Consider the following 24616-nt stretch of genomic DNA (forward strand, 5'->3'; position numbering starts at 1 on the left):
ATACACTGAAACAAGCCAGGAAAAAAGAACTGCAGGTTTCAAAGGAAAAATTATCTCATGTGAAAAAGAAGCTATTGTAATTAAGATAAATGAAGTACTAGGAAAGTAAAGGGGAATGCAGAGTTCCCTTCCCACTCATGAAAGTGGACAACGGGAGTGCTACAGATGTCATTTATCTGGACCTTCTGTAAAGCCTGTGACATGGTCCCTCACAATATCTTTTTCTCTTAATTGGAGAGAGATGGATTCAAGGGGTGGGCTGTTAGATTGATAAGAAAGTGGTTGGATGGTTTCATCAAGAGGGTAGTGATCAACAGCTCCCAATGGACATCAGTGATAAGTGATATCTCTTAGGGGTCTGTATTGGGACCAGCACTGTTTAATGTCTTCATCAATGACATAGACAAACGGATCTAGTTTGCACCTTCAGCAAATTTGCAGATGACATTAAACTGAGAGGTGTGGTCAACACCTGGAGGATGGGATGCCATCCAGAGGGACCTGGGCAAGCATGAGAAGTGGGCATATGGGAATCTCCAGAGGTTTAACAAGTCCAAGTGCAAGGTGCTGCACCTAGGCTGGGGCAATACCTGGTATCAACACGGCTGGGGGATGAACAGATCCAAAGCAGCCCTGCCAAGAGGGACATGGGGATGCCGGTGAGTGAGAGGCTGGACATGACCCAGCCATGTGCACTCACAGCCCAGAAAGCCAAACGTGTCCTGGGCTGCATCCAGAGCACCGTGGGCAGCAGGGCCAGGGAGGGGATTCTGCCCCTCTGCTCTGCTCTGGTGAGACCCCACCTGGAACCCTGCATCCAGCTCTGGGGTCCCAGCACAAGAAGGGCATGGACCTGCTGGAGGAGGACACCAGAGGAGGACACCAAGTTGATTAGAGGGATGGAGAACCTCTGCTAGGAGGAAATGCTGAGAAAATTGGGGTTGTTCAGCCTGGAGAAGAGAAGGCTTTCAGGTGACCTGACTGTGGCCTTGCAGTACCTGAAGAAGGCCTACAAGAAAGATGCAGAGGGAGTTTCTGCCAGGACATGTCTTAGATATTAGCAAGAAATTATTTACTGTGAGAGTAAAGACACATTTTTTACTTTTACTGTAAGGGTGAGACACTGGAACAGGTTGCCCGGAGAAGCTGTGGATGCCTCATCCTTGGAAGTGTGCAAGGCCAGGTTGGATAAGGCCTTGAGCAACCTGGTCTAGTGGAACGTGTCTCTGCCCACAGCAGGGCGGGATGGAACTTGATGATCTTTAATGTGCTGTCTAACCCAAGCCATTCTATGATTCTATGAGAAGCAGATTTGCCTTTTTTTTTTTTTTTTACTATCTCAGGCTGAACCCTCTGACATTATAAGTTACTCCATCAAATAAAGAAGGTCTGCTCCCCATGTTTAAAATGACATCCTACTACTGCTAAATCCCACGTCAGCACTGCCTTCCACTGTTGTCGCAACAGCAAATGGCCTACCTGTTACTAAGGCCATTATTCTCACACTGGCATTTTCCAGCCTTTGTTTTAAGTTTGGGTTATGACAAATACCAAAACTGCCGAGAGAGAAGAAGAGTTCCTGCCATTTTTAGGGTTTTCTGGTTAGCATTCACCTATGTAGTCCTAAAGGGGCTGTTCCTCTGCAAATTCATTCTTCATCTGCTCTGCAAACAGTGGCCTTTCCATGGTGCTTTCCATGGAGGATTCTAGGCTATTACAAGATGGCAAATCCAGGAACTGACAGCACCAAGGGACATGCAGACACCTGGTCCCAACCTTTGTGTGAACTGCTCAGCCTTGGCCAGGGGACACTTTCCCCACATCTCTCTGCACTAACCCAGAAGGACCATTGGGCACCCCCTCAGCTCACAGCAGGTGTCTGAACCCCCTTGTTGACTTCATGAATGCCCAAAAAAAGCTTTAAACCTTGTAATCAAGAAGGCCAATGGTATCCTAGGCTGCATTAGGAAGAGCATTACCAGCAGGTCAAGGGAGCTGATCCTGCCCCTCTACTCAGCCCTGGTGAGGCACATCAGGAGTGCTGTGTCCAGCTCTGGGTTCCTCAGGACAAGAGAGTCATGGAGCTCCTGGAGCAGGTCCAGTGGAGGGCAACAAAGATGATTAGGGACTGGAGCATCTCTCTTGTGAGGAAAGGCTGAGGGAGCTGGGCCTGTTAAGCCTGGAGAAGATATGTCTGAGAGGGGACCTCATCAATGGCTATCAGAATCTGCAGGGAGGATGTCAGACTACGGATCCAGGTTCTTCTCAGGGGTGCCAAGCAATAGGAAAAGGGACAACAGGCAGAAACTGATGCACAGGAAGTTCCACCGTAATATGAAAAAGAACTTCTTTACTGTGCAGGTGACCACGCACATTAGAACACATTGCAGAAGGCAGAGAAGGCAGAGAACCTTCCACTAGACCAGATTGCTCAAAGACCCATCCAAACTGCCCTTGAACACTTCCAATGACAGGGTATCTGCAACTTCTCTGGGCAACCCATTCCAGTGCTTCACCACCCTCACTGGAAAGAATTTCTTCCTAACATCTAATCTAAACCTATCCTGTTTCAGCTTAAGGCCATTTCCCCTTCTCCTATGACTACAGACCCATGTAAGAACTCCCTCTCCAGCCTTTTATAGGCTCCCTTTAGGTACTGGAAGGCTGCTATAACATCTCCACAGAGCCTTCTCCAGGCTGAACCCCAACTCTCTCAACCAGTTTTCTCTCTCAACCAGTTTTCAATGGAGAGGTGCTTCACCTTTCTGGTCATCTTTGTGGCCCTTCTCTGGATTCGTATATACTGATCAGTTTATTTTCTGAAAGACTACATTGCTACTTACTCTCCATTACTCATAAAGACCCTCATGGTGTATTTGTCAGGAGTAGAGTGTATACAAACATGTGATGATGCTTACTGCTCTGTGTAAAACCAGGGTAGAAACAGTGTGGTTGTGAGAGTCCGTGACACTGTCTTTGCTGCAAAGGAGAAAGCAGCATTTTGTGCTGTCACACTAGAAGAGTGTGACAGTATTTCTATCATGAGCTACTTGTAACAGGTTTCATTTCCCGAGTAAAAGAATTCTACAGAATAACACAGAATTCACCTGAGTAATTGTGTACTTTCATATTAGTATGCTTAACTCAGGGTTTTTACCTAGTTACTCTTCTTATATGTCTGACACATAGAAATTGGATTTAGCAGGTTTGATGGTCCTGTCTAACAGTCCTGAAATTGAGAAAATGGACTGAATTTATTTCTCTTGCAAAAGCAAGAGAAAGCTCAGTGGTTTCAGTGGACCTATGCCTCCTTGTTCTACCTCACTCTACGATGAATTTGACAACCAGTTTGTTTTCAGATACCTGTTTCACTGTAGCAGACAGGTAATCAGCGTTAATGCTGCACAGAACAGCAGCACCATGCTGGAAGTCTTGGAAATGACATTGAAGGGATGGGCTTACCTACATCACACTTAAGCCCTTGGAGTGGTGCTGCAGGGACCAGTAACTGTTTGAGGTTCCAGATCCCTGTGCTGTGTGGCATGACAGGCTTGGTTAGCTCACTTGATGGATTTGAGATAAGACAAAGAAGAAGAAAGTCCCAAGCATCACTTTAGGTGTACATTACTTGCCTAACAAATGCCAGTTCCACAGTCCACACTTTCCAGCTGTTCAGTATGTGGCAGCCTTTAACAGATGAAGAGCTGTGGCAGGTATGATGTGGAAGTTCTAAGTTTCTAGGTTGAGGTGCCCATGATGCTTCAGCATGTGTTTGCAGCACCTGGTGTGCTCAAAGCCTTTGGCCCTGGGCTCAGCGGTACTGAACCACCCTCAGAGGCTGCAAGGAGACTCATTTTGTGCAGCTTGTTCTACCACACACACTGAAGAAGGCAGGCCTCTCCTTTGTTTCAAGAAGTATCGGTGAGTTTTCACTCCCTCTCCACTGCTGATGTGTCCCTGCTATGTGCCAGCTCTGCCACCAGTCACGCACTTCCAAGTCCATGCCTTCACATCACAGAGTTTGCTTGAGACTGTTTTGGTGTCTACTCTGGCCCAACATGGTGGGACTCACATTCATTGTCCTTTCTCTGGGAGCAGTGAGAGTACTGCCAGGCTTGTACTGATTGCATTTTTAAGCAACTTAACTCTCTTCTTATCTAAATAAAGAAGGTAGGCTTAAAGTCCAGATTGAGGAGCATTGTGCTGTTGTTCCAGGTAGGAATGCCCTCCCTCCCCAGTGAATTTCCTTACTGCACTAGGGGAGAACTGATACCATGTACAGATCTCTCTGATAGAGGTACTCACTGTCCTCAGAGTTGCTCTGTAAGAACTGTGTTCTGTAATCTAAAGGAGACTTTAAATAATTTCTTTTTATGCAACTCTTTATTCCAGTTCCCTCTGTCTTTTGATTTCTGCTTTTTTTTACTTTCCTCTCCTTTACTGTTTGTCCCTCTCCTTTTTTCTGTATTTCTATCCCAGTTCCCCCTTTGTCATTGCTTCTTCCCTCTGCTTTCCTCTGACATCTTCTCAGTTGTTACTCACCTCATTCCTCCCACGGTCTTTGTCTTGTTTCTCCCTGTCTTTTCCCTTGTTAATTAGTACATTGTTGGAACTTCTGAAGAAAATTGTTTCATGCAACAGGACATCAAAGAACAAGCAGCAGGTGCAGGCGTAACCTTGTTCTTTGAACTCCTACCACTACTCAACAGCAAAGCAAAGCTGGCAGGAACAGCTTCTCTTTCCCTGATTAATTAAGAGAAGAGAGGTAGCCAGAAGGAACACGAGAGTGGGTGGTAATAGCAAAGGAAAGGGGCAAGCAGGGAAGGGTAGGATGGTACAGAAGCCAGAGAAGAGAAGATAGAAATAATATACACCGCAGAGGGAGTTTAACAAAGCTACAGAACTGTAGCAAACCTCCAAGGGCACTCACATCAGACTGTGCTTTACTTGGTCTGCTCTGAGACCTGGTCATCAGTCCCTTCCCCTGACACAGAGCCCCTCCCTGGGTTGGCTCCTCTGTCCTGCTTAAATGTCCCATTGCTCTTGACAAATCTGGATAAAGTACATCTGATAATGTATGTGTTTCTCCTAATGGCATCAGTGACCACCATGCCCTGAGTTTTAACAAAATTGAATAAAATTAAAAAAAAAAAAAATTAGTTACAGTATTGCAGAACTGTGGAAAGGCAAAGTCAGGAACAGGTACATAGCTACGAGTAACACAGCAGAACTTACTGTTAGAGTCATGACATTGTATTTGTCTGACCAATTTCATTATGTCATTTCTTGCTGATTAACTGATTATTTTGCAAAATCCCTGTAAACCACAAATAAACTAACCAAGATTTTCTGTGCAAAAATCAAAGGGAAGTCTTGGCGCCAAACCATTATGGTAAGTCAGATTTGTGTTTCTGACTTTATGATGCAGGATTGAGTGAGCTCTTAGAGTAAAAAGATATGTTGAATAGCTCCAATTCATGTCCTTTTTTATTAGCCTTTTTTCCTCCTGTCAAGCAATTTATTTTATTTTCCTTTTTGTCCAGCTTCCTACATTGCATGAGGTTAATGAGAGGAGTTCAAATGGTACCTCTATATAGAAAATAGCATCTCTGAAAGAGACTCTTTATAAGGCATAAATAAAGTACAGAAAGCACAGATTGCATGTAAAGACAAAAGTAGATACCCCCTTTTCCTTAACATGTAACAAAATGAAAAAGAGAGTCCTTGTAGTTTCAAGTCTGTTAAAACTGTGGGTGGGTGGAGTTGGATACTCCTGATCTTTCAAGGACTGAATGACTACACATTACTGAAGGCAGAATCTCCTAATCCATAAAGCATTTGTGATATGTTTGACTTAAAAACCTACTTGTGTTTCACATAACCCACACGCAAGATAAACTCTTGACTATTTTTATGCATTACACTGGGTTTTGTTTTCTTCTTGTAGGACTCACTGACATGAAATATACATGGCAACTTGTTTTTTCTCTTCCTATCAATATTAGAATCTAATACAACAGAATCCATGCTGCTTGGCTTTTAGGGTATTTTTTCCTATAATCCCATCAATTAAACAGGAACACACAAAAAACTTCTTCATTTTATTTAAGATTAATCTATCATTGAAACTAATGGGGTTTTATTCAGTGCTGGGAGACCAAAAGCATAAATTCCACTAAAGCAAAATGTAAATAAGATCATATAAACATACAAATGGAACAGCAAGTTCTAGGTTTTAAAGACATTCTTAAAAAGGCAAATGTACGATATCAATCCATTCTTCAGAAGGTCACCCTTAAGAACTGTATCTGGTGGAAGTGCTGAAAACAAGTACAAAGGAGTAATGCAGGCTGAGTCCTCTGCTGTATATATTGGAGATACAGATGCTGTTACTTGGGTAAAGCTGTGGTCAACTTCTATTCTAAAAAAATGAACCAAAGCATACCCCAAACCAAAATGGTCAGTGACAAATGCAGGCCTCCTCTAGCTGCTATTGTAATGAACAATCACACCTCCCTGAACACCAGCATGGATTTTAAATTAATGTCTTTATTTTTTCTTGTTTTTTTGTTTTTCCATCCTTCAATGCCTTCTTGTAGTTTATATTTATTCTGAGGAAAGCTATTTTCCTCTTGGTAAATATGACTGAATGGCAAATTGTTTACTCACTGCCTTAAAGAAACAGTGGGTGACTACTTAACTACTGCAACTGAGCTATAAATCTCAAAGTCACTGTAAAAAGAAGTAGCTTTTATATGATGAAATTGTTAAAATAAAATTTACTAATATGTATTAAGGTGAAATGCCTTCATGTAACATATTTCAGAGAATTAGACAATGCCTTTGTCCATTTTTGCTTGAGAATTGAAAGTGCAAAAGTTTTTATCCTGCTTAAAGACAAATACCCTCTGCTATGCCACCCACATGTACCCATTCTGTTGGAAAACTGGAACTATGTAGTCCTTTAGGATTGAGAACATAATTCTTTGCCTGTCAGATTATTCTGACAAATTACCTTATAATTACTTCCTCATTAGTTACTGTGACAAATGTTGATCTAAAGAGAACAGGGAAGGGTGTCTTTCGTTTAAAATCATCAAAACATGAACAATTGAGGTTTCCTCTAAATGCTTTCAAGTTCATTAATATTTGGGAATGCTAACATGTTCATTCCTATTGCATATAAGCAAAGAAAGATTTCTAGCACCAGTCTCTTTCAGATATGTCAATTTTATTTGCTTTTGAACATCTTTAAAATAGCATCCTTTCTGCTTCCAAGTAGATATATTTTTTCTCTAATAGTATTGGGCATGATCCTTAAATCATGAAAAAATAGACATTCTTATTATGAGTTGTTTAAAGTATGACAAATTAATGTATAGTGGAATATATTACATTCCTGGAGCATGACTTCCTCAAGGAAGGTAGAGAATAAATAACAATTCCAACCTCTGTGGTAAAGCGTGAGGGGGGAATAATCTGCAACCTCAAAATAAACTTACTTTCCTTTCAAAGCAAGAGAGATATTGGAAAAAAATTGCCTTTCTTCAGGATCCAGTTCCTTCAAGTTCATTTTTGACTGCTAGCAGTCTCACCCTAAGCATTGCCTGATGCAGCTCAGTGAGAATCTGTGCTTTATCCCATCACTGTGTGAGTGCTACAGTTTGTTGATGCACATGTGAAGAAGTAGCAGAGGAAAAAGTTGCATATCTGATTCAAAGGCACTCTGTGATCAGATTCACTGCAGCTCATTTGTGACATTGGAGTAGAGTTTTGCTCCCCTCAAAGGGACTAGAGTATCAATTCCAGCCTGCAGCAGAGAATTAAATCAGTGAAGTTTGGGTAACTGATCCGTTTGTACACAATGGCCAGCTTGTACCAGAATGCCCTTGCAAGCAGGAGAGTAACCTACGTAAGGTCTTACCCACAAAGGAATGGGAAAGCTGCATTAGGCTTCCTTTGCCCATTGAGTTATTAAAGTGCCATCAGATTCAGCAGACTCTTTGCAATTCTTCAAGGTGCCTTATCAACCACTGTTATATATGGTAAGATGCTGAAAAGTAGGAGATTTTGGGTCAAATCTCATTTCTGCAACTGGCTTGCCCTGGGACCTTGGACAAAATTGGTTGTTTGAATATGTACACCTTTCCCACAGTGGGTGAATTACTGGCAGGACTCATTATTAATTGGGACGCTCCCAGGGGTTTTTCTACTGGGTAATATCTTAACATACAAATGTTGCTTCTATGTGTGCATCTAGGAAGTGTGATCGTGGCTTTTATTTTTATTTCTTTGGTATCCTTGAAAGACCTTTTGTAGCTCTGGAGAATGAGCTGACCTCTTTTGTTCCCCTAGCCTGAAAAAGGTCATATTTTGTTTAACTAACCTTTGAAAACACCAGGCCAAATTCTACTCCCACTGCACCATTCAGAATAGCTGCAGAGTTATTCTGTCTTACAGCTCTGAACTGAGAGTAGTATTTTACCCAAACCTTTCCATCTTCTGACTTGTAACTGTCTGTCTTAGAATGTCTGAGAGTGCACAGTCACACCTCTTGTACGCTGTAGTGTTACTCATATTCTAGACACATACATGTTTTAATAGGAATATTAGTTCTTTGGCTCAGCTGAAGTGTAACGGAGAGAACACAGACTGCTAATGTGGACACAGTTGTGTCTGAACTGCTCTTAAAACTTTGGACTCCTTTTTGTCTGATGTTTTTTTCATCTGGTCAATGTATTGTAGTAATTTTTGTGCACAATAAATTTGTAACTTATACCTTCATGGTTACATCTTCTACCAGTTTACATTCCAATACTTCTTCCTTCTTCAGAGGCTTCATACTGTTTTAGATTCTTTGGTTGATTTTGGGGGGTTTCTTTCATTTTAATGTGTTTCTTTTTTTGTTCTTAGAAGACTGCTCTGAACTTTATAATATGATTTTCAAGACTGCTATCATTCTCTTTCCATTCTATTTTGACACAGCCTCAATATTATAGCATATTAAATAAGCTTTGAACTAATATGCTTACACAAGTTCATAAAACATGTGAAAATATTTTGTTTCCATGATTTTTCAAACCAAAAGCTTCAAATACAAGCTTGGACAATGTATTCATGAGAAATAAGAAGATGCAGACTATGCAAATTTTTTAATATTTTTTTAATAACAATCTTCACTTTGATTTCATTTTGATGTGCTCATATTGTGTCCTTCTTCAATATGTTACTTTCTTCATAGGAAAGCAGGAGTAGCCTGTATTTAACTGAGACTCTGCTTCCTTAAACTTTTGGTTTTGTTCCTGTGTTTTAAATTGAGGATACAAATACATATAAAAAGATGAATGTGATAAAAGGCTGCTTCCAGCTAGAAGCATTAGATATTTTTTTTCACATAACAGCTGTTCAGGCAAAGCTAAGACTATATTGTGAAAATGGACCTGAAGAAATGAAAGGATTGGTTTCTTTCTTGCAGAGGTTTAAGATTGTATCAAAATCAGACTGAAGTTTATTCTGACATATGAAAAAAACTGACCATTTTGGCACATATGGCTTTTATTACACATCGTAACAACAAGGGAAAAACCCAAACAAAAGGAACAGTTCCTGCTGGAGCAGAGGCTGAACACTAAACAGGCAATGAACAGGGATGGTATAGGGTAGAAGACAGGAAGGATGCAGCAGAGCACTGCTTCCAGACTTCCTCTAGGTGCTCTGTGGACCTCAGTTTTTAAGAGTACAAATCCAGGATTTTTCTTAGACAACACATTCCCTGAAATAATCAACAACTAAAAATTAAGTCAGTACTATTTCAAAATGGATGTTAAGCAGAGTTTGTGTCTTCAGAAAAAAATCCCGTAACTTCAGGAACTGTTACATAACAGTCAGAAATGTGTCAAGTTTTCTCTTAAAACTACTTCTATTTCATATTTCCAATTTCTGGAAGAAGGAGTTCCAGAACTTAATTTCTCTTGTAGTTAGAAGGGTTTTTTTGCTTTTTTTTCCATGCTAAATTTCTACATGGCCAGAGTATATCCACCTGTTTTCGTGATGATACCTTTCTTTAGATGGAGTAGCTCTTCTCTCTTGTGGGTATTTACCTCACTGGTATAAGCAACAATCATGCCTCCGCTCTCTGAGTCTTCTCTTCTCATGGGGTTCCATGTTCCTCTGATACTATGCTTCTAAAGCTGTTCATTGGATGTGCTCTGATTTAGGTTTTTTTCTGAGATGGACATGGAAAACAGTCTGCCGTCACTGACAAGGTTTCTCCACACACAGTGTCGTGGGCTTTGACCATCTACATGGGTTTCTCCATGTATGGTTGGCGTGCTCCAAAGTCCACATGCACAGTGTTTCTGTCTCCTTAGTGCAGTGGCCTTGCCTGTTCTGCTTTGTGAGACCTGTCACCCAACCACACCGCAGCAATGCTTTGTAAACATGGATTAATGTGTCCAGGTGCCCCAGTCACAATGTTGCCTTCAGCCATGGAGCTCCTAGCTTGTGTTGGCTTTGTCATTGCACTTCTTCCAGTATGGCTCTCCAGTCTCCACAGATACTGACTTCACCTCTTTCCTGTGAATAGTGAATTCCTATTGACTGTGGCAAGAAAACAAATTAAACAAAGTATTTCAACTGCTTGTGAGACTTATCCTTGAGGAACTCCATCATAACCATATTCCCCTCTGCTTTCTGAATTTGGAGGACTGGTATCATCTCTCCTTAGTTAATTCCTTCATCAGTCTACAGTTCTTGAACAATCCCACATCCATATTTCATTACAGGAAAAAGAAAGAAATCATAACCATTTTATTTGTTTAGGTTGTGTGAAGTGAACTCAAAATTTACACAGTTTTCTGACTGTGAAATAGTTAGCTCCTACAATATGATGATGTGTTTGATGACCTCTTCATTTTCCCCACAAGCAGCATTTAATGTCCATTCCTGTTAATCTGGCTTTAAAAAATGTGGCACTTCCTCCGGTAGAAAATTTAGAAGGCTGGTTACTGTTAAGGTCACTGCTTCTTGGTCACTGTTAAGCAGAATGTTTCAACCTAACCACGACACCTAAGGATCAAAATGCATGAGGTCTGAATTTCAAGAGTAGAAATTGAGTAGGATGTTTAGTATTACACAGAATCTCATGTTCTTTGTTGAATTGTGGCCTGTATCACTACAAAGTATCACTCTTTTGTTGATTTGTGGTACATCACTGTAAAACCAAAACAGGTCATGATTGGTGTGTTCTAGAGTCCAGAGCAGCATTTTGAATCCTTGTTCTTACTCACATGACCTTGGGGTTTCATCTCGATTTCCCAACATAAAACTTCACTGAGGCTGCTGCAGGGGTTTGACTTTACACCCTTTAAAGACAAACTATCACAGCTTTCTCTCACACGTCGTGTGTAACAGCTAGCAATTTTATCTGTTAGAGCTGTAAACAATGGCCAGTAATGAAACGAGGGCCCAGACTGCCTGTAGTGTCTGGCCTGATGCTGCCCCATACCTGAAGAGTACTAGAAACATGGCAGACTCAGAGAAATACCAGACGAGACTGTGGATGACAATCTCACTGGGCATCTTCTTACTCTGTCTCCTTGACACGATCTGTTGTAAAAGGTGAGGAGACGCAGACAAGAGGTTTTTGCTTCCAGATACTGAAGGGAGCCCATCAAAGTGCTAACACTCTTTTTAAGAGGGTTGAAGAGGGAGAGAGTTAAGGCCTACATCAGCTTATATGTGAGCAGACCTGATTGACTTAGGAAGAATCTCAAAAAGTGAATAATTAAAGTTTCCACTCCAAATAAAATGTATAACAGAATTAAGCCTTCTGTCTGGTCATTACATGAAGGACAGTTGCCACTGTAGGCCTGCAGGTGAAAGCAAAAGGCACTGAATTGGGCTGTGAAGGGAGAGAGCGGAAGAAGGCTGCTGCTAGAGCTCTTTGGAAGCACTCTTTCAAATGCAAGTTATCATAGTCACCCTGAAGGACTCATGTAGAAATTTGCTGCTAATCAGTGTGAATGACTAACTTTGTGAAAGTGAAAAGAACGTGGAGCAGCGTCATCTCTCCAAAGGCTGTAAAGGGGTAGAAAGACGTAGCAGGTCTCTTCCTAGAGAGAGGCGGCCTCTCCCACTCCAGCTGGAGCTCCGTGTCCCGCCATCCGCCACCACCCGCACTTCACGAGGTGGGAGAGGGCGCTGAGGCAAGAGGAGCTCGGCAGTCCCGGGAAGGGCAGCCGTGGCCTGTCCTTCCTGCGTGCAGGGGCGCCCTTCATTCCCTCGGAAACGGCCCATTTCCTGGAGGGGGGAGAGGGTTGTCGTGCCAAGTCTAGGTGGGGTAATTTATGACCGAGGATGGAGGCAAAGGAAATCTCTCACGGAAGGGAAGGGCACCGGGAATGTACATTTGCGGGAAAAGGGGGAGATCTAGCTGCTTTCGCTCTCCTCAATCCGCGGTCAGCCCGCAATCCCTTGGGCGAGCCCACTGGCCGCTGCCGGGCTGCGAGACGGTCTCCGGAGAGACGCTTCGCTCCCCTGCCCTCCGGGCCCGAAGAGGGAAAGGCGGATGCCCGAAGATGGGCATAGTTCGAGGGGTGGTGGGGTCTCGGCCTCGACTCTGCCCTGTTCCCCCAGGCAGCGAGGAGCTGGGCAGGCGGCACTGAGTGCTCACATCCCCGGGGCACGGTTCCCGCTCGCAGCTTTGCCGCCTCCGGCCCCCGCCCTTAATGAGATTCTTTGAAATCCAAAAAAGCGAGATTTAATGTTACATCCTTATCTTTGGAGGAGCGCGGTTTTCTTGCCGCGGCGACGTCACTTGTTAAACAATCTGCGGCTGAGCCCCTGAAAAGAGAGGCATTGCACCCTTCGTGCTGAATACGCTTCTCAGTGCGCATAACGCCAGGGCCTTTTGATGTCTCACAATGCGTGTTACGCCCAAAGATTGTCTCTTTGGACAGATCTACAACGCTTGGCTTCATGTTTGGAAGTTAAATGGACAGCGAGGTTGTAGAAACTCCCACGCTTGAAGCTGGCGCAGACGCTTGGTACTTTCCCCTGTTACTTTCCATGAGTGAAAGCGGCAGGGGTGGAGGGAAGGGGCTGCTGGTTTAATCCGTGCTCCGAGGCAAAGGGAGGGGGGAAAGCAATCCAGACTTTTCCTCTCTTTTCTTTTCTTCAGTTTATTCTTTGGCAGCCTTAAAATAAGAGCTATGTGCAAAGCGTGCGCCCTGCCTAGGTAGCTTGTGTCTGGAAGTCGCTGGCAATGTTGCTGCTCCATGAAATCAAAATTTATGATTATTCAAATGTTGGGGACTGTGAAAAGAGAGGAAGAAAGAGAGAAAATTAATATTGCAGCTGTTCTTCTGATTAATGAGAGATAATTGCTCATGAAAAGTCACCCCTGTGGCATTTTGTTGTCTCCTGGATCTTTGTTCTTTTCCACTATTATTGAGGACTTTCTTGAAGACTAAGCGGTTCTTTTCAATTTTTGGTATTCAGAAAGTGTTGCTTGGTTACAGATAATGGAGAAATCTCGGGCTATATTGGGTAAGATGTGCCACAGACAGCAATATCACAATGCCAATTCAGAAAAGGATGGATACAAGTTAACGATGCGCTTTCAATAAAACATTAATAGACTTGTTCACGCTTTTATAATGACCTCCTTAATGGGAGCTGGGGGCAAGTCCTGTCTTTAGCTTACGTTCACTTCAGAAAGGCCGGCGTCAGGATTGCCGATCACTTTGGAAACTAATAGGAAATCAATGTTAGAGTAGCGAATAAATGCGATTATAGCACAGGAGCCCGCGGCCTTTCACTTACCCACGCACGGCTTTATTTTGAGCGGGACTTTCCCATACGGGAACTGCCCCAGCCCGGGGCGCAGCCTGCCCAGCGCCACCGCCGGTCACCCCGGTGCGATGTTTGCGACCACGGCTGCTCTGCAGGTGTTGTTTTGGGTTTGTCGTTTTGGTTTTTGTTGTTTATTTAGGAGTTTTGTTTGGTTTTGGGTTTTGGGGGGTTTTCTTCTGCTCGAAACGTATCTCCGGGCTCCAGCGTTTCCACTGAGGCAGCTCCTCCCGTGAACTCCGCGGAGATGCGCGCCTGAAAGCCGGCGCTTTCTCCGGGCGGGCATGGCTTTTTCTTCTGTCGAGAGCTGCGGGGGTTGGGGGAGGGAAGGGAAAGAGCTGCTTTTGTCATTTAAGCCGTGAATCTCTTCTACATAAAGGTGTTAGAGACATCTGGAAGAAAAGAGGGACCAGCACCCAGTCCTGCGCTCGGCGGACCAGGGAGCGGCTCTGATGTTCTTTTTGAACTGCTCCACTTTCAAAAGGGGGCAATTTCGTTACATTCTCATTTGTTACACTGTCTTGAACTAAAGGCAGACAAAGCTATACTCTGTCACCCCGAGCAGAATGAAGGGAATCAAAGGATTTTCCCTTAAAAGGACTAATTTTCTCCTTGAATTATGAAAGTAATGGCTAGGTAACAGCCTGTGCTCTGTACCCAACTGCTTAATACCTTCTAAATCCTTCCACGTGGCTCTCCCAGTCGTAGCAATTAGAGCTCATTATAGGCTCATAAGAGCTCTCATTTCGGGGATTACTTAATGGACAATGAAATTTTATCGGACAGAATTATTGAAAAATAAAATTGTAACGAGGCCGATGTGATGTGGGCGCACGCCTTGCATCATTCCGCCTGGTTTGGGATGTCTTTGCTTCAAATGACTTCTTTTCTTGCTGTGGCTTTCAGGGGTGGGTTTTTCTTAGTGATCTCTCTCTCTCTCTTTTATCACTGCATTTGGTTTATTATAACAATTACAAATTGCAATTTTGATCCGACTCTTGCTCTGTCTTCCTTCCCTTATGAAAGTCCCCTTCCCAGATCCACTCTATCACTGCAGACAGCTTTTTCCACTGAGGTTTGGGGTTGTATTATTATTATTATTTTCATTTTCCAGAATAGCCTCTCTTAAAGGAAAACAACAACAACAAATTTTTTTTAAATTAAAATAAAAGGCAGGTATTTCTTCAAATTTTCTCCAGATGTAGTTTGCTTTAAACGGGAAGAGCCGGACCAAAAAATGCCGTGCTTGTGCGCGGTGACCCTGACTAGAATCTCACCGGCCGCCCCGGAGCTCAGGAGGCAGAGCCCCCGGCTATCTCCGGGGCCGCGGACCTCCGGGCCTCGGCGGCGTCGCGGGAAGCGGTCGCTGGGGCTCCAGGGTCCGGAGTCTGCGAGGCCTTGGCTGAGCCCTGGGCAGTAGTTTGGGGAAAAGTAGGTGAGGTTGGAGCCGACCTGCCTAAACCCCGCGAGCCCCTAATTGTTGTCACAAGACGCGGGATTAGCGCATTGCTGGAATAGCTGTCTGTTTACACTCCGGAGCCCCCACCGGCCGGTAAACACTTTCTAATTGAATTTTAATCACATTCAAATAGCCACATAACCAGCCTCAGCTGCAATTCATAAAACTTTAATTGCTATCCATAAATCCTCAGATCACCGAGTGCAGAGCGTCCCTAAAAACGCTGTTGCATCGTGCCTGCCCGGGGAGGTGTGGGGGGGAAAGGGGAGCAGGGCTAGGGGAGACCCGGCCCCTGCTCGGGGGGGCTGCACAACGGCACTGCCCGCGGCAGGTTGGGGATGGGAACGGGATAGCACGGCCGGGCGAGACCTGGCCCCTCTCTTAGCAAGGCTCGAGTTGCACCGCCGAGCCTGGCTGGTCCCGGGGCGAGAAATGCCGGCTCCACCAGAAGGCGGTTTTATTTTGCTAGGTTTAACAGCGGGAGAGTGGATGTGCGGGAGGTATGGTAGGATGTCCGCGGCCCGGCCCTTGCCCATGATAACCGCTTCTGAACACGTTTCTGCTATTGCTGCACTCCCGAGTTTCTGTTCAGCCTCTGGTAATCAGGCGTAGCCTGTGTTTTCTGCTTTAGAGCACAATTGTCACTTCCCTTTCCCGTGTCAAGTGGGATGGGATCCGCAGTCTGTTTTAAACGCCGCTTCGCATCCGCTAAACAAGAACGCGATCGTCCTTCTATTAACGATAAGTCTCTTCTTAAAGTCCCATAAAACAGGTCATTGGAAAATCGCGTAATATGCTGCGAATACCTTGGCTTTTTAATGCACTCTGAAATGCTTCGGAGCCACCGACCGTATTTAGCTGTTTATCCAATTTTACTTTGAATGATTGCTTCAGCAAACTTGGTGGAGATCAAAGAATCCCTCCCTGACATGTTCGCTTTTCATTAGCGCTGCGCACTGCGGTCCTGGAGCGGGCGGGGAAGTTCGCTTTAAAGTTTTCCGTTTTTATACCGTTTGGCTGAGGAGTGTCTAGATATTTGAAGGCTTTGTCCGTTGCAGTAATTGCCAATTTGGCAAGATTCACTCGAGGTGAAAAGGGCGAGGAGAAAAAAAAAGCCACCCAACCCACCCTACATGCATATGTATGCGCAGACACACAAACGCGCGCCATCCCTAACTTTATCTCTATGACTGCATCTGTGTTTCTGGCTCCTCTGATGCAGAAAGGGCCTCCTGAAGGAATCCTGAGTACAGGACTGGGGAAAGGTGTTGGCCCCAGGCCCCCGTGGGATCCACGGCCGTTTGGATGCTATTTTACTGGGGGTGACGGGGGCGGTGTCGAACAGCTTGTTTCAGCTCATCACCTGCTCTCACCTCTCTTTCCCTTCCGGCGAGGGAAAGGACCGTTCTCCTCGGGGAAAACCCCCGGGTAGAAACTCTTTCCGATTAATTTTATCCCCAGCATCCCGGCTGTGTTGACAGAGGGACATGCCTGCGAGCGAGACGTGTGACGGGGCCGCGGAGCAGCCGCCCCCTCCTCGCTTTCTCTGCTCCTATAATTTATTTGAGGCGGAGGCAAAGGAGTGAGGTCATCGGGCAACGAGCAAGCACGCACACTTTGCCCCCCTCCCCTACCCCACTTTGGCCCCCCCCCCCCCCCCCCCGGCAGCCTCTCCTGCCGGCCTGAGAAGCCGGGGAGATTTAGATCTGCGAGGCTTTCAGCCATCACGTGTTTAAATAGTTGATATAAAACCCCGGCGCAGGGGATCCAGGCGGGGGGACTTTAAGACCAGCCCTCTCCAGGGACCCTTTTGTTCAGCTCTCAAACATAAGCACCTTCTCGACTCGCCAGGACTTCAGTGGCAACTTGGCCAAGAAGGAAAAGCCCGACTTTGGGAGAGCCGCCCCCGGCCTCACAGCCCTCCGCAATGTCACGCTCCTTCTATGTCGACTCCTTAATCATCAAAGACTCCTCGAGGCCGGCTCCGTCCCTTCCTGAGCATCATCACGGCCAGGACTTCTTCATCCCTCTCAGCATGCCTTCTCCCCTCGTCATGTCGGTGTCGGGCCCGGGCTGCCCGTCCCGAAAGAGCGGCGCCTTCTGCGTCTGCCCGCTCTGTGTCACCTCGCACCTGCACTCTTCCCGCGCCAGCGGCGCCGGCGGAGCCATCCCTTTGCTCAAGAGCCAGTTCCCCACCGCCGCAGGCGAGGCCCAGTGCTGCTCGCGGACCGGCCACGCTCACCACCCGCCGCAGCACCCGCCGCCCGCCGCCTCGGTGCCCGCCGCCGCCCTGGGACACCCTGCGCATCACCCACCTGCCTGCGCCGCCACCACCTACAGCGTCAGCGACCCCCGGAGGTTTCACTGCCTCGGCATGGGTAGGAGCCCTGCGGCCGCCGGGGAAGGGGGGCAGTGGGAGAAGGGATGCCCCCAAGGGAGAGCGGCTGCCCCGGGTCGGAAAGCTGCTGGGGAATGTCTTCTCTCTCTCCCTTTTCCCTCCCTCCCCCCCTCTTCCCTGTCCCGCTGAAGTTCGCATTTCTCTCCCGTCCAGGAGGGTCCGAATCCAGCCAAATTCAAAATGGGAAACGGATGAGGACTGCTTTTACCAGTACCCAGCTCTTGGAGCTGGAGAGGGAATTCTCCTCCAACATGTACCTGTCCCGGCTACGGAGGATCGAGATAGCCACGTACCTGAACCTGTCCGAGAAGCAAGTGAAAATTTGGTTCCAAAACAGGAGAGTGAAGCACAAGAAAGAAGGCAAAGGCACCCAGCGAAACTCTCACGGGGGCTGCAAGTGCAGCACCAGCCAGGGGCATTACCCCCGGTCGGAGGATGAAGAGTCTCTATCCCCCTCATCGGCTACCGAGGATAAAGAGATCTCCCCGTTATGAGCCCGGCTCGGAGCTCTGCTCCCGCCGCCGGGTCCCAGCCCGGAGCGAGGTGGCGGCACGGCCGCTTACCTGGCACCACTGCCCACGGACGGCGGCCGGCTACCCTGCAGCGGGCTGGCCCTCCCCGCCGAGGAGGCTAATTGTCATCCATTCGCAGTAATAGAAAGAGATATATATAAATATATTTTCGGAATGTGTTTTAGGCGTGGGAGTTCAACTAAAACGTTATTATGTAACCCCAAGAGAGGGCACCTGCTCTTGCTAAAATGTAACATGGGACAGGGCTAGCATGGTCCAGGGTGCCTTCCTCTGTATGCCCACAGGCAATTTAAAGGAAAAAAACTAAACGCCTTTCAAACCGAAAGGCGAGACATAAAAAACCTGAAAAGCAAACTAAAACCTGTAGACAACCTTCTGGACGGACTTCTTAACAAAAATAAGAAAAGACATAAAGATTGGCCGTTTGGGTCTGGGACGGCTGTTTTTCTGTGAATAGTTTTATATAAAAATTATATTTATATTTATTTAAATAAATGAGATCAGACGAGAATTTAAATTTTTTTCTTCTTACCATCCCCCCCCCCCCCCCCCCCCAACTCCCCCTTCCTCCGACCAAGTGCCAGCCCAGTCGCAGCAGAGAAGATGGCCTGGCTGGGCAAGGTGCTTTTCTTTGCAGTCCTTGTCTGTCGTACGGTGAAAGCATCGCTGTGTATGTGTCAGATCTCCGTAAAGAGTAAAAATAAAAGCCATCGGCTACTAACACAAACATGTTTTCTGTTCCCCTGTGACTCGGGACGGCTGGGGGGGCGGAGAAGGGGGGGACTCCGCTCCGGCCGGAATGCAAATACGGCCGGTCTTCTGGAGTCCAGCAGCCCTGTGTTCCTTCCCAGCCGGAGCCAGCGCACGCCCTCCCGGCGACTGACAGCTTTCTCCCGTCTGCTGGCCCGGCGGCACCGCGCTGGGGACACGCGGCTGCCGCTGGCCCAGGGCCGCCGATCACGGCACGGGGCTGGGGCGAAGTTCTGTGCGCCGAGATCCCGCACACAGCCCCCCGCCCCGCCGGCCTGGTAGCCCCGGCTCTTCCCTCGCCGAGGGGCCTGGCTGCACACGTCGACCCTTAACTAGGCTGAAACTCCGCTTAAGTTATTATACGGGTTGATGTTAAGCAGAGATCAGGGATTTTTTTCCCCCCCTCAGGCGCCGGAGCAGCGTTTGCTCTTTTCGGTGTTGATTCCATTAGGCGCCTTGACCAGGCTTAGGGAGAATATCTGAGTGCAAGCCCGTTAGGCTGAGACACGGTTGAAGTGCTCTGCAATCTGCGTTGGGCAGCTCCCGGCCACGGCTCCCATCCGGCCTCTGCCTTAGGCAGCCCATCCTCAGCTCCTTGCAGGAGAGTTACAGGGGCTGGTGCAGAGTGGGATGGACCTGGAGCTAGTCAGTCCCAAAGGAGCCCCTTTATAATTTTTTTCCTAGTTCCTGCAGTACTGGCAGACACAATATATATACCAAGCAACGTAAGCAAATCAGAAGTGCCTTTTGCACATTATGTTATTTCTCTCACCTTTTCCTTCCACTAATCCAATATACACTTTTGACTTCAACCTCCAAAACTGTACCAAAACATTTTCCGTAAATAATTCCCTCAACAATCCCTCTATTTCTTGTGTTTGATCCCTAACTTCGGAGTTTCGGCTCAGAAGTACGTCTCCAATTTGATTTGCCTGCAAGCACCCAGGATGCTGAAGAGAGAGGCAGCCCCAGGGCAGTGACACTTGCACTGCTTGCCTGTCTTGGAGGAGAGGCCAGGTGCAGGGGCAGGGCTGCGGTGGGATGGAGAGAGCCTGGTGTGGGCAGTGCCCCACAGCCTGGACCAGCCTCAGGGCTTGGGACAGAGTCAGAGTCAGCACACCCACATCTAACAGGAAGGGAAAGGCAGGACCGACGTTTCTAGCCTGGACTTGGAAAACAAATACAAAATCTCACTGATCCATATCACTACCATTTCACTGCCTGAGCTGACTACAGAGGCCAGAAGTCCACATGCCAGCTGAGTGTCTGGGGATGTTGTTCACCCAAGTGGCAATCCTCTCATTTGCCAGGCTGGGGAGACAAAAGAGCCAAAGGCTTGAGGTCCTTGTGACTCCTTCCCAGGGGGACCTCATGGAGGGTGTGGCTGAGGAGGTTGTCTGCTGTTCCTCTAAAATCTGCTGAGGTGGAATCTGGAAACTGTTGATTCTCAGTTTCAGTTCACCTGTGTCTAACTTGCTTCTATAATCACAGTGGGCCTTTTCCATCCTTGAAGCTCTGGGAGCAGGCGTTAGTTCCACAGATAGTACTGCCCATCCTCTCAGCAGTGTCATCCCATACTGTAACAGGAGGGAGTCAACAGGCCTGCAGCAGCCTGGGGAAAGCAAAGCTTTTCCGGGTGAGAAAAAGCATCAGTCTCTGAAATCGAAGACTGAAAAACTCAATGATATTTTGAAACTTCAAAGATACACTTGATAGAGTGTATCTGTTCTCAGTGTAACTCTGTGGAAACATGCACCTCAGTGAATAAATTGGTATTTCCCTCTGTTTCTAGAAGATAAAGAGTAAGGTTTCTCTTCACTGCAGTATTTAGTAATTTCTTAAAAATAGGATAATGAAGTTAGTTGATCTTTCTTATAGTAATCAATGCTTGCATGTATCTTTCAAGGTTGAGAGGTAATTGTGGCTTATCATCATCATCATCATCATCATCACATACAAACTGTCATTGAGACAGTTAAGACAATATTTCATTTTATTTCAAAGTAAATGTTTCATGCAAAAAACTTTGGAAAAGAGGAATGATGCAATGGTTTGACCCAACATATCTCAAAAAACTGATACAACCAGCTCAACCTGAACCTGGCACTGGGCAGTCAAAGTTGGTGTGACAGGAGCACCACTGCAAGTTGAACGCACCCTAATATGCAGGAAATGTGTTGTAGGGTTTCCATGTCCAGCATTCCATGTTCAACATTTCCATGTTCAACATTTTGAAATTTAGGCAAATTTACATTAAAATGCCTTGGGTTTTTCCTCCCCCTCCCATTCCCCCCCTCCCCCCCCCCTTCTTCTTTCTATCCTTTCTTTTTCCTCCCACACAATGTGAAGTGCAATTTTTTCCCCCTCACTCATCCAGTGCCTAAGACAGGCAGTGTTCAGCTCCTGATGGAGCTCATCCTGGCATAACTTGGTGGCAGAGGAGTTGCCTGTGTCCTGGGTGGATTTCAGGTATGGGACAGCCCCTAATGCCCCTCTGGCTTACTTAGGCCCCCCAGCAGCTGCTGCGCTGGACCCCCCACAAGCAAGGATCCACAAGGGGAAGGTCACACACCTAAAGCCTGAGGGTTTGCACAAGAGATGCAAGACATGTTTGTGTGAGTGACCCTGTTACTGACCTTCTGTATCCTGTGGGGTTAGCATCTCTCCAGAAAAGTTTTCTCATCGAGATATTTATTTACTCTTTTCAATTAGAAAAAAAATCAGAAGACGAAAACATCCATCTGGAGGAGTTTCCCTGACCTTGGTCTGCATGGCTGATACCAGACTCGTGGCACTGACTTCTCTGGTTGTGGAGTTGAACCTGCTTCCATGCCCTGATCAGATATGTTAGCCCACGGGCAGCATTGGCCATGGGCTGCTGGAACTCCGCAGTGCCGAAGACACCACACTCCCTCAGCTGCTCTTTTGAGCCATGCCCTGAAGTCCCCACAGGTGCTGCTGAAACCTTTCCCTGCTGTCTGAACTCTTGCCACAATGTCCATTGCCAGCATCTCACACTTCTACCCTGGACATGGGGAAGTGGAGGCCCTTGGGTCAGCTCCTTGCTTCCACCCGTGGTACAGTTGGGACACGGTGGCAGGTACATTCCAGAGATTCCCAGACCGAAGAGCTCAGTGTTCTGGCCGGCTGCACATCCTCCGTGGGGTGGATGGGGCAGGCTGGGCCTCATCAGTCAGGCCACAAGTACTCACGGAGAGGAGGGCTCACAGTGCAGGGATCCAGGCCAGGGGACTGCAGGAAACTTTCCTTCCTCAGTACCTCCGGTTTGGAGCTGGGGCAGAGAGAGGACAGGCTGTCTAATCCGGCTGCATTCACCTCTAGTTTGTCCTAGTTTCCTACTCCCGCCCCTCCCGCTCGCCTAACCCCCACGGGACACGGCCTCGGGTGCGGCTCCCCAGTGCCTGGTGCTGCCCTTGCAGGCAAGAACAGCCGAATCGGCGGCAGCGCTGCTCGGCGGCTCAGCTGCTGCGCGGGGCTCTTTTTCCGTCTTGCACGGTGCAGTCGACGGCTCAGCCGCAGGACGAGGCCACTGCCAGAAAGGATCAGGCCCATTGGGAGTTTCCGTGGTGACCATGGGGATAAGACGGCCAGGAAGGGGCGAGTCCTATTACCACCGCTCCGGGACCCCAGTGAGCGTTCTGACACCAGCTCGGAGGACGCGGCCAGGGCGGTGAGCACTCCCATTCTGGATCCGAAGCCTAAAGATGTCCGCATGCAGTCCTTCGGGAAAGAAACCCGGCCAAAAAACTTTTTAATTTTTTTTTCCTTCCACTACTGCTGTTGTGCAAGTTTTGGCGGCTGCTCGAAAAGCATGCTAAGTACGGGTGCCGGAAGCGCACCCCGCAGCCTCCGCGCACCTCCGTCGGCTGAACGGGGTCTCGGTCTGGCCGAGAAACCCCGGGGAAGGTTGGCAGCCCGGGCCCGGGGTTCCTGGGTGGGACCCCGGCCCTGAGAAGGCGCCCTCGCTCCGCCGGGCCCCCGCCGGTGACGGAAAGCCGTGCGCCGGGCAGCTGCCGGGGAGTCCCGCATGACAGCGGAATAACAAACAGCCCGAACCCACTATGCCACTCGGAAAACCTCGGGGCGTGTGTCCGCGCTGCAGCGCGCTCAGCCTCGCCGTGAAAGGGCCGATTTCACGCAGGATCTGCTCCGCATCCCTCTCCGCCCCCCTGCGCGCCTCCCAGCCGGCCCCGCTCAGGGCGATGCGCCGGCCTCGGCCCCTCCGCGCCTCCCCCCTGCCCCGACCCCAGCCGGCGTGTCCGGGGGGATTTAAGCTCTTGGAAGCGAACCCAAAGAGATCGGAAGCGTGTGCTGTGTGCTCTGGAAAAATAACTAGCTTCAGATTAATGAAGGAGTGACAATTTCAAGGCTAACGTTGGCACTGCCCAAGCCAGAGCGTGGGGAGCTCGCCAGGCTTTGCTTTATATTGTCTGCTTTTCTGAAGAGCAGACAAAGATGGATAGAGAGACATTGAAAAGCAGGAGGCGTATTTCAAACAGTTCAATAAAGAGGGTTGTCACTTAAAGACAAGAACCATAGTGCTTTGATGACTTTGTATTAGCCTTACCGTTTCAAATAAGTGACTCTACTCTCTTTGCGGAATTCACCGAGTTTTAGTAGATGACACTTCAGTGAAGCCGCTTTAGACAGGAATGAGAGCTCGTGACTGTGGGGCAAAGCTTCTCTTCGGGAGGGTTTTACGTAGAAGATTACTGATCCGGAGCTGCTTTTTTCTTCCCGTCCTTAAATTAAGGAACCTCGGTAAAATCGAGGTTTACAATTTTCGTGAAATCGCTCTATAAAATAGGGGGAAACGCTCCGCCTGCGTGTGAATGTAAAGAAGGCGAAAGGGAGACCTCGACGCCGCCAGCGAGAAACGCTGTCTCCCGGCAGAGCCCGGCAATACAGGGGCGGTCTTTCCAAACCAGTTGCTACACGCTCGGAGGAAGCACCGACACAGGGTGTTGGAAATAAAGTTGTATGGAATCCCCCAGGCAGACCACGCGTGTTCCCACCCGCGCCGAGGCACGGTCCCGCGTGTACGCGCAGTCTCTCCATGGTCGTGCCCCCTCAGGTCCCCGGCCCTTCCCGCCGCGTTCTGGTGGGACGATACCTTTCCTCTGTCCGGGGGGGCAGCCGGGCTGCCGCAGCCCCGGAGTGTCCGCGGTGGGAAGGGAAGGACGTGGCAGCCCTGCTGGGGGAGATTTTGCTGCCAAAATCGTTAATTATTTCATATATATAGATGTAAAATCTTTTTTTAAGATGGGGACCCCCGATCGCTGCAGCCCCCCAGGCTTTGAAGGCACAGCAAAAGGGCTTCACTGTGGGTTTGAGAGAACCATTTAGTCACTGTTTCATTAGGCACTATTTGAACCTTGCAACATGTGGTAATTTCTGGGGCAAACTGAAAAGGGGGGATTATGTAGGAGGGACACAAGGAAATTAGCTAACGGTTAATTTAACTCGTTTTCTGGTAGAATTTTCGATACATTCCTAATTGACTGAGGAGGCAGGTGAAGTCTTCAGTTCCAGGCAGACTCATTCACGGTGAGAATAAATGGCTCTTTTTCAACTCTCACTGCTCACAATATATCATCAGGGAAA

At 47.4% G+C, this 24616-nt stretch overlaps 1 protein-coding gene across 1 annotated transcript; it reads left to right on the forward strand.

Moving 5' to 3' along the window:
* The first annotated feature begins 17113 nt into the window (after nt 1-17113).
* Nucleotides 17114-18752, forward strand: GSX2 (GS homeobox 2). The gene is made up of 2 exons (XM_048304632.1): nt 17114-17688; nt 17862-18752. Exons 1-2 carry the CDS (start codon nt 17238-17240, stop codon nt 18200-18202), a joined length of 792 nt encoding a protein of 263 aa, XP_048160589.1. The 5' UTR covers nt 17114-17237; the 3' UTR covers nt 18203-18752.
* Nucleotides 18753-24616: the final 5864 nt, after the last annotated feature.

This window comes from Corvus hawaiiensis, chromosome 5 (assembly GCF_020740725.1).
Source record: "Corvus hawaiiensis isolate bCorHaw1 chromosome 5, bCorHaw1.pri.cur, whole genome shotgun sequence".
Classification (NCBI taxonomy): Eukaryota; Metazoa; Chordata; class Aves; order Passeriformes; family Corvidae; genus Corvus; species Corvus hawaiiensis.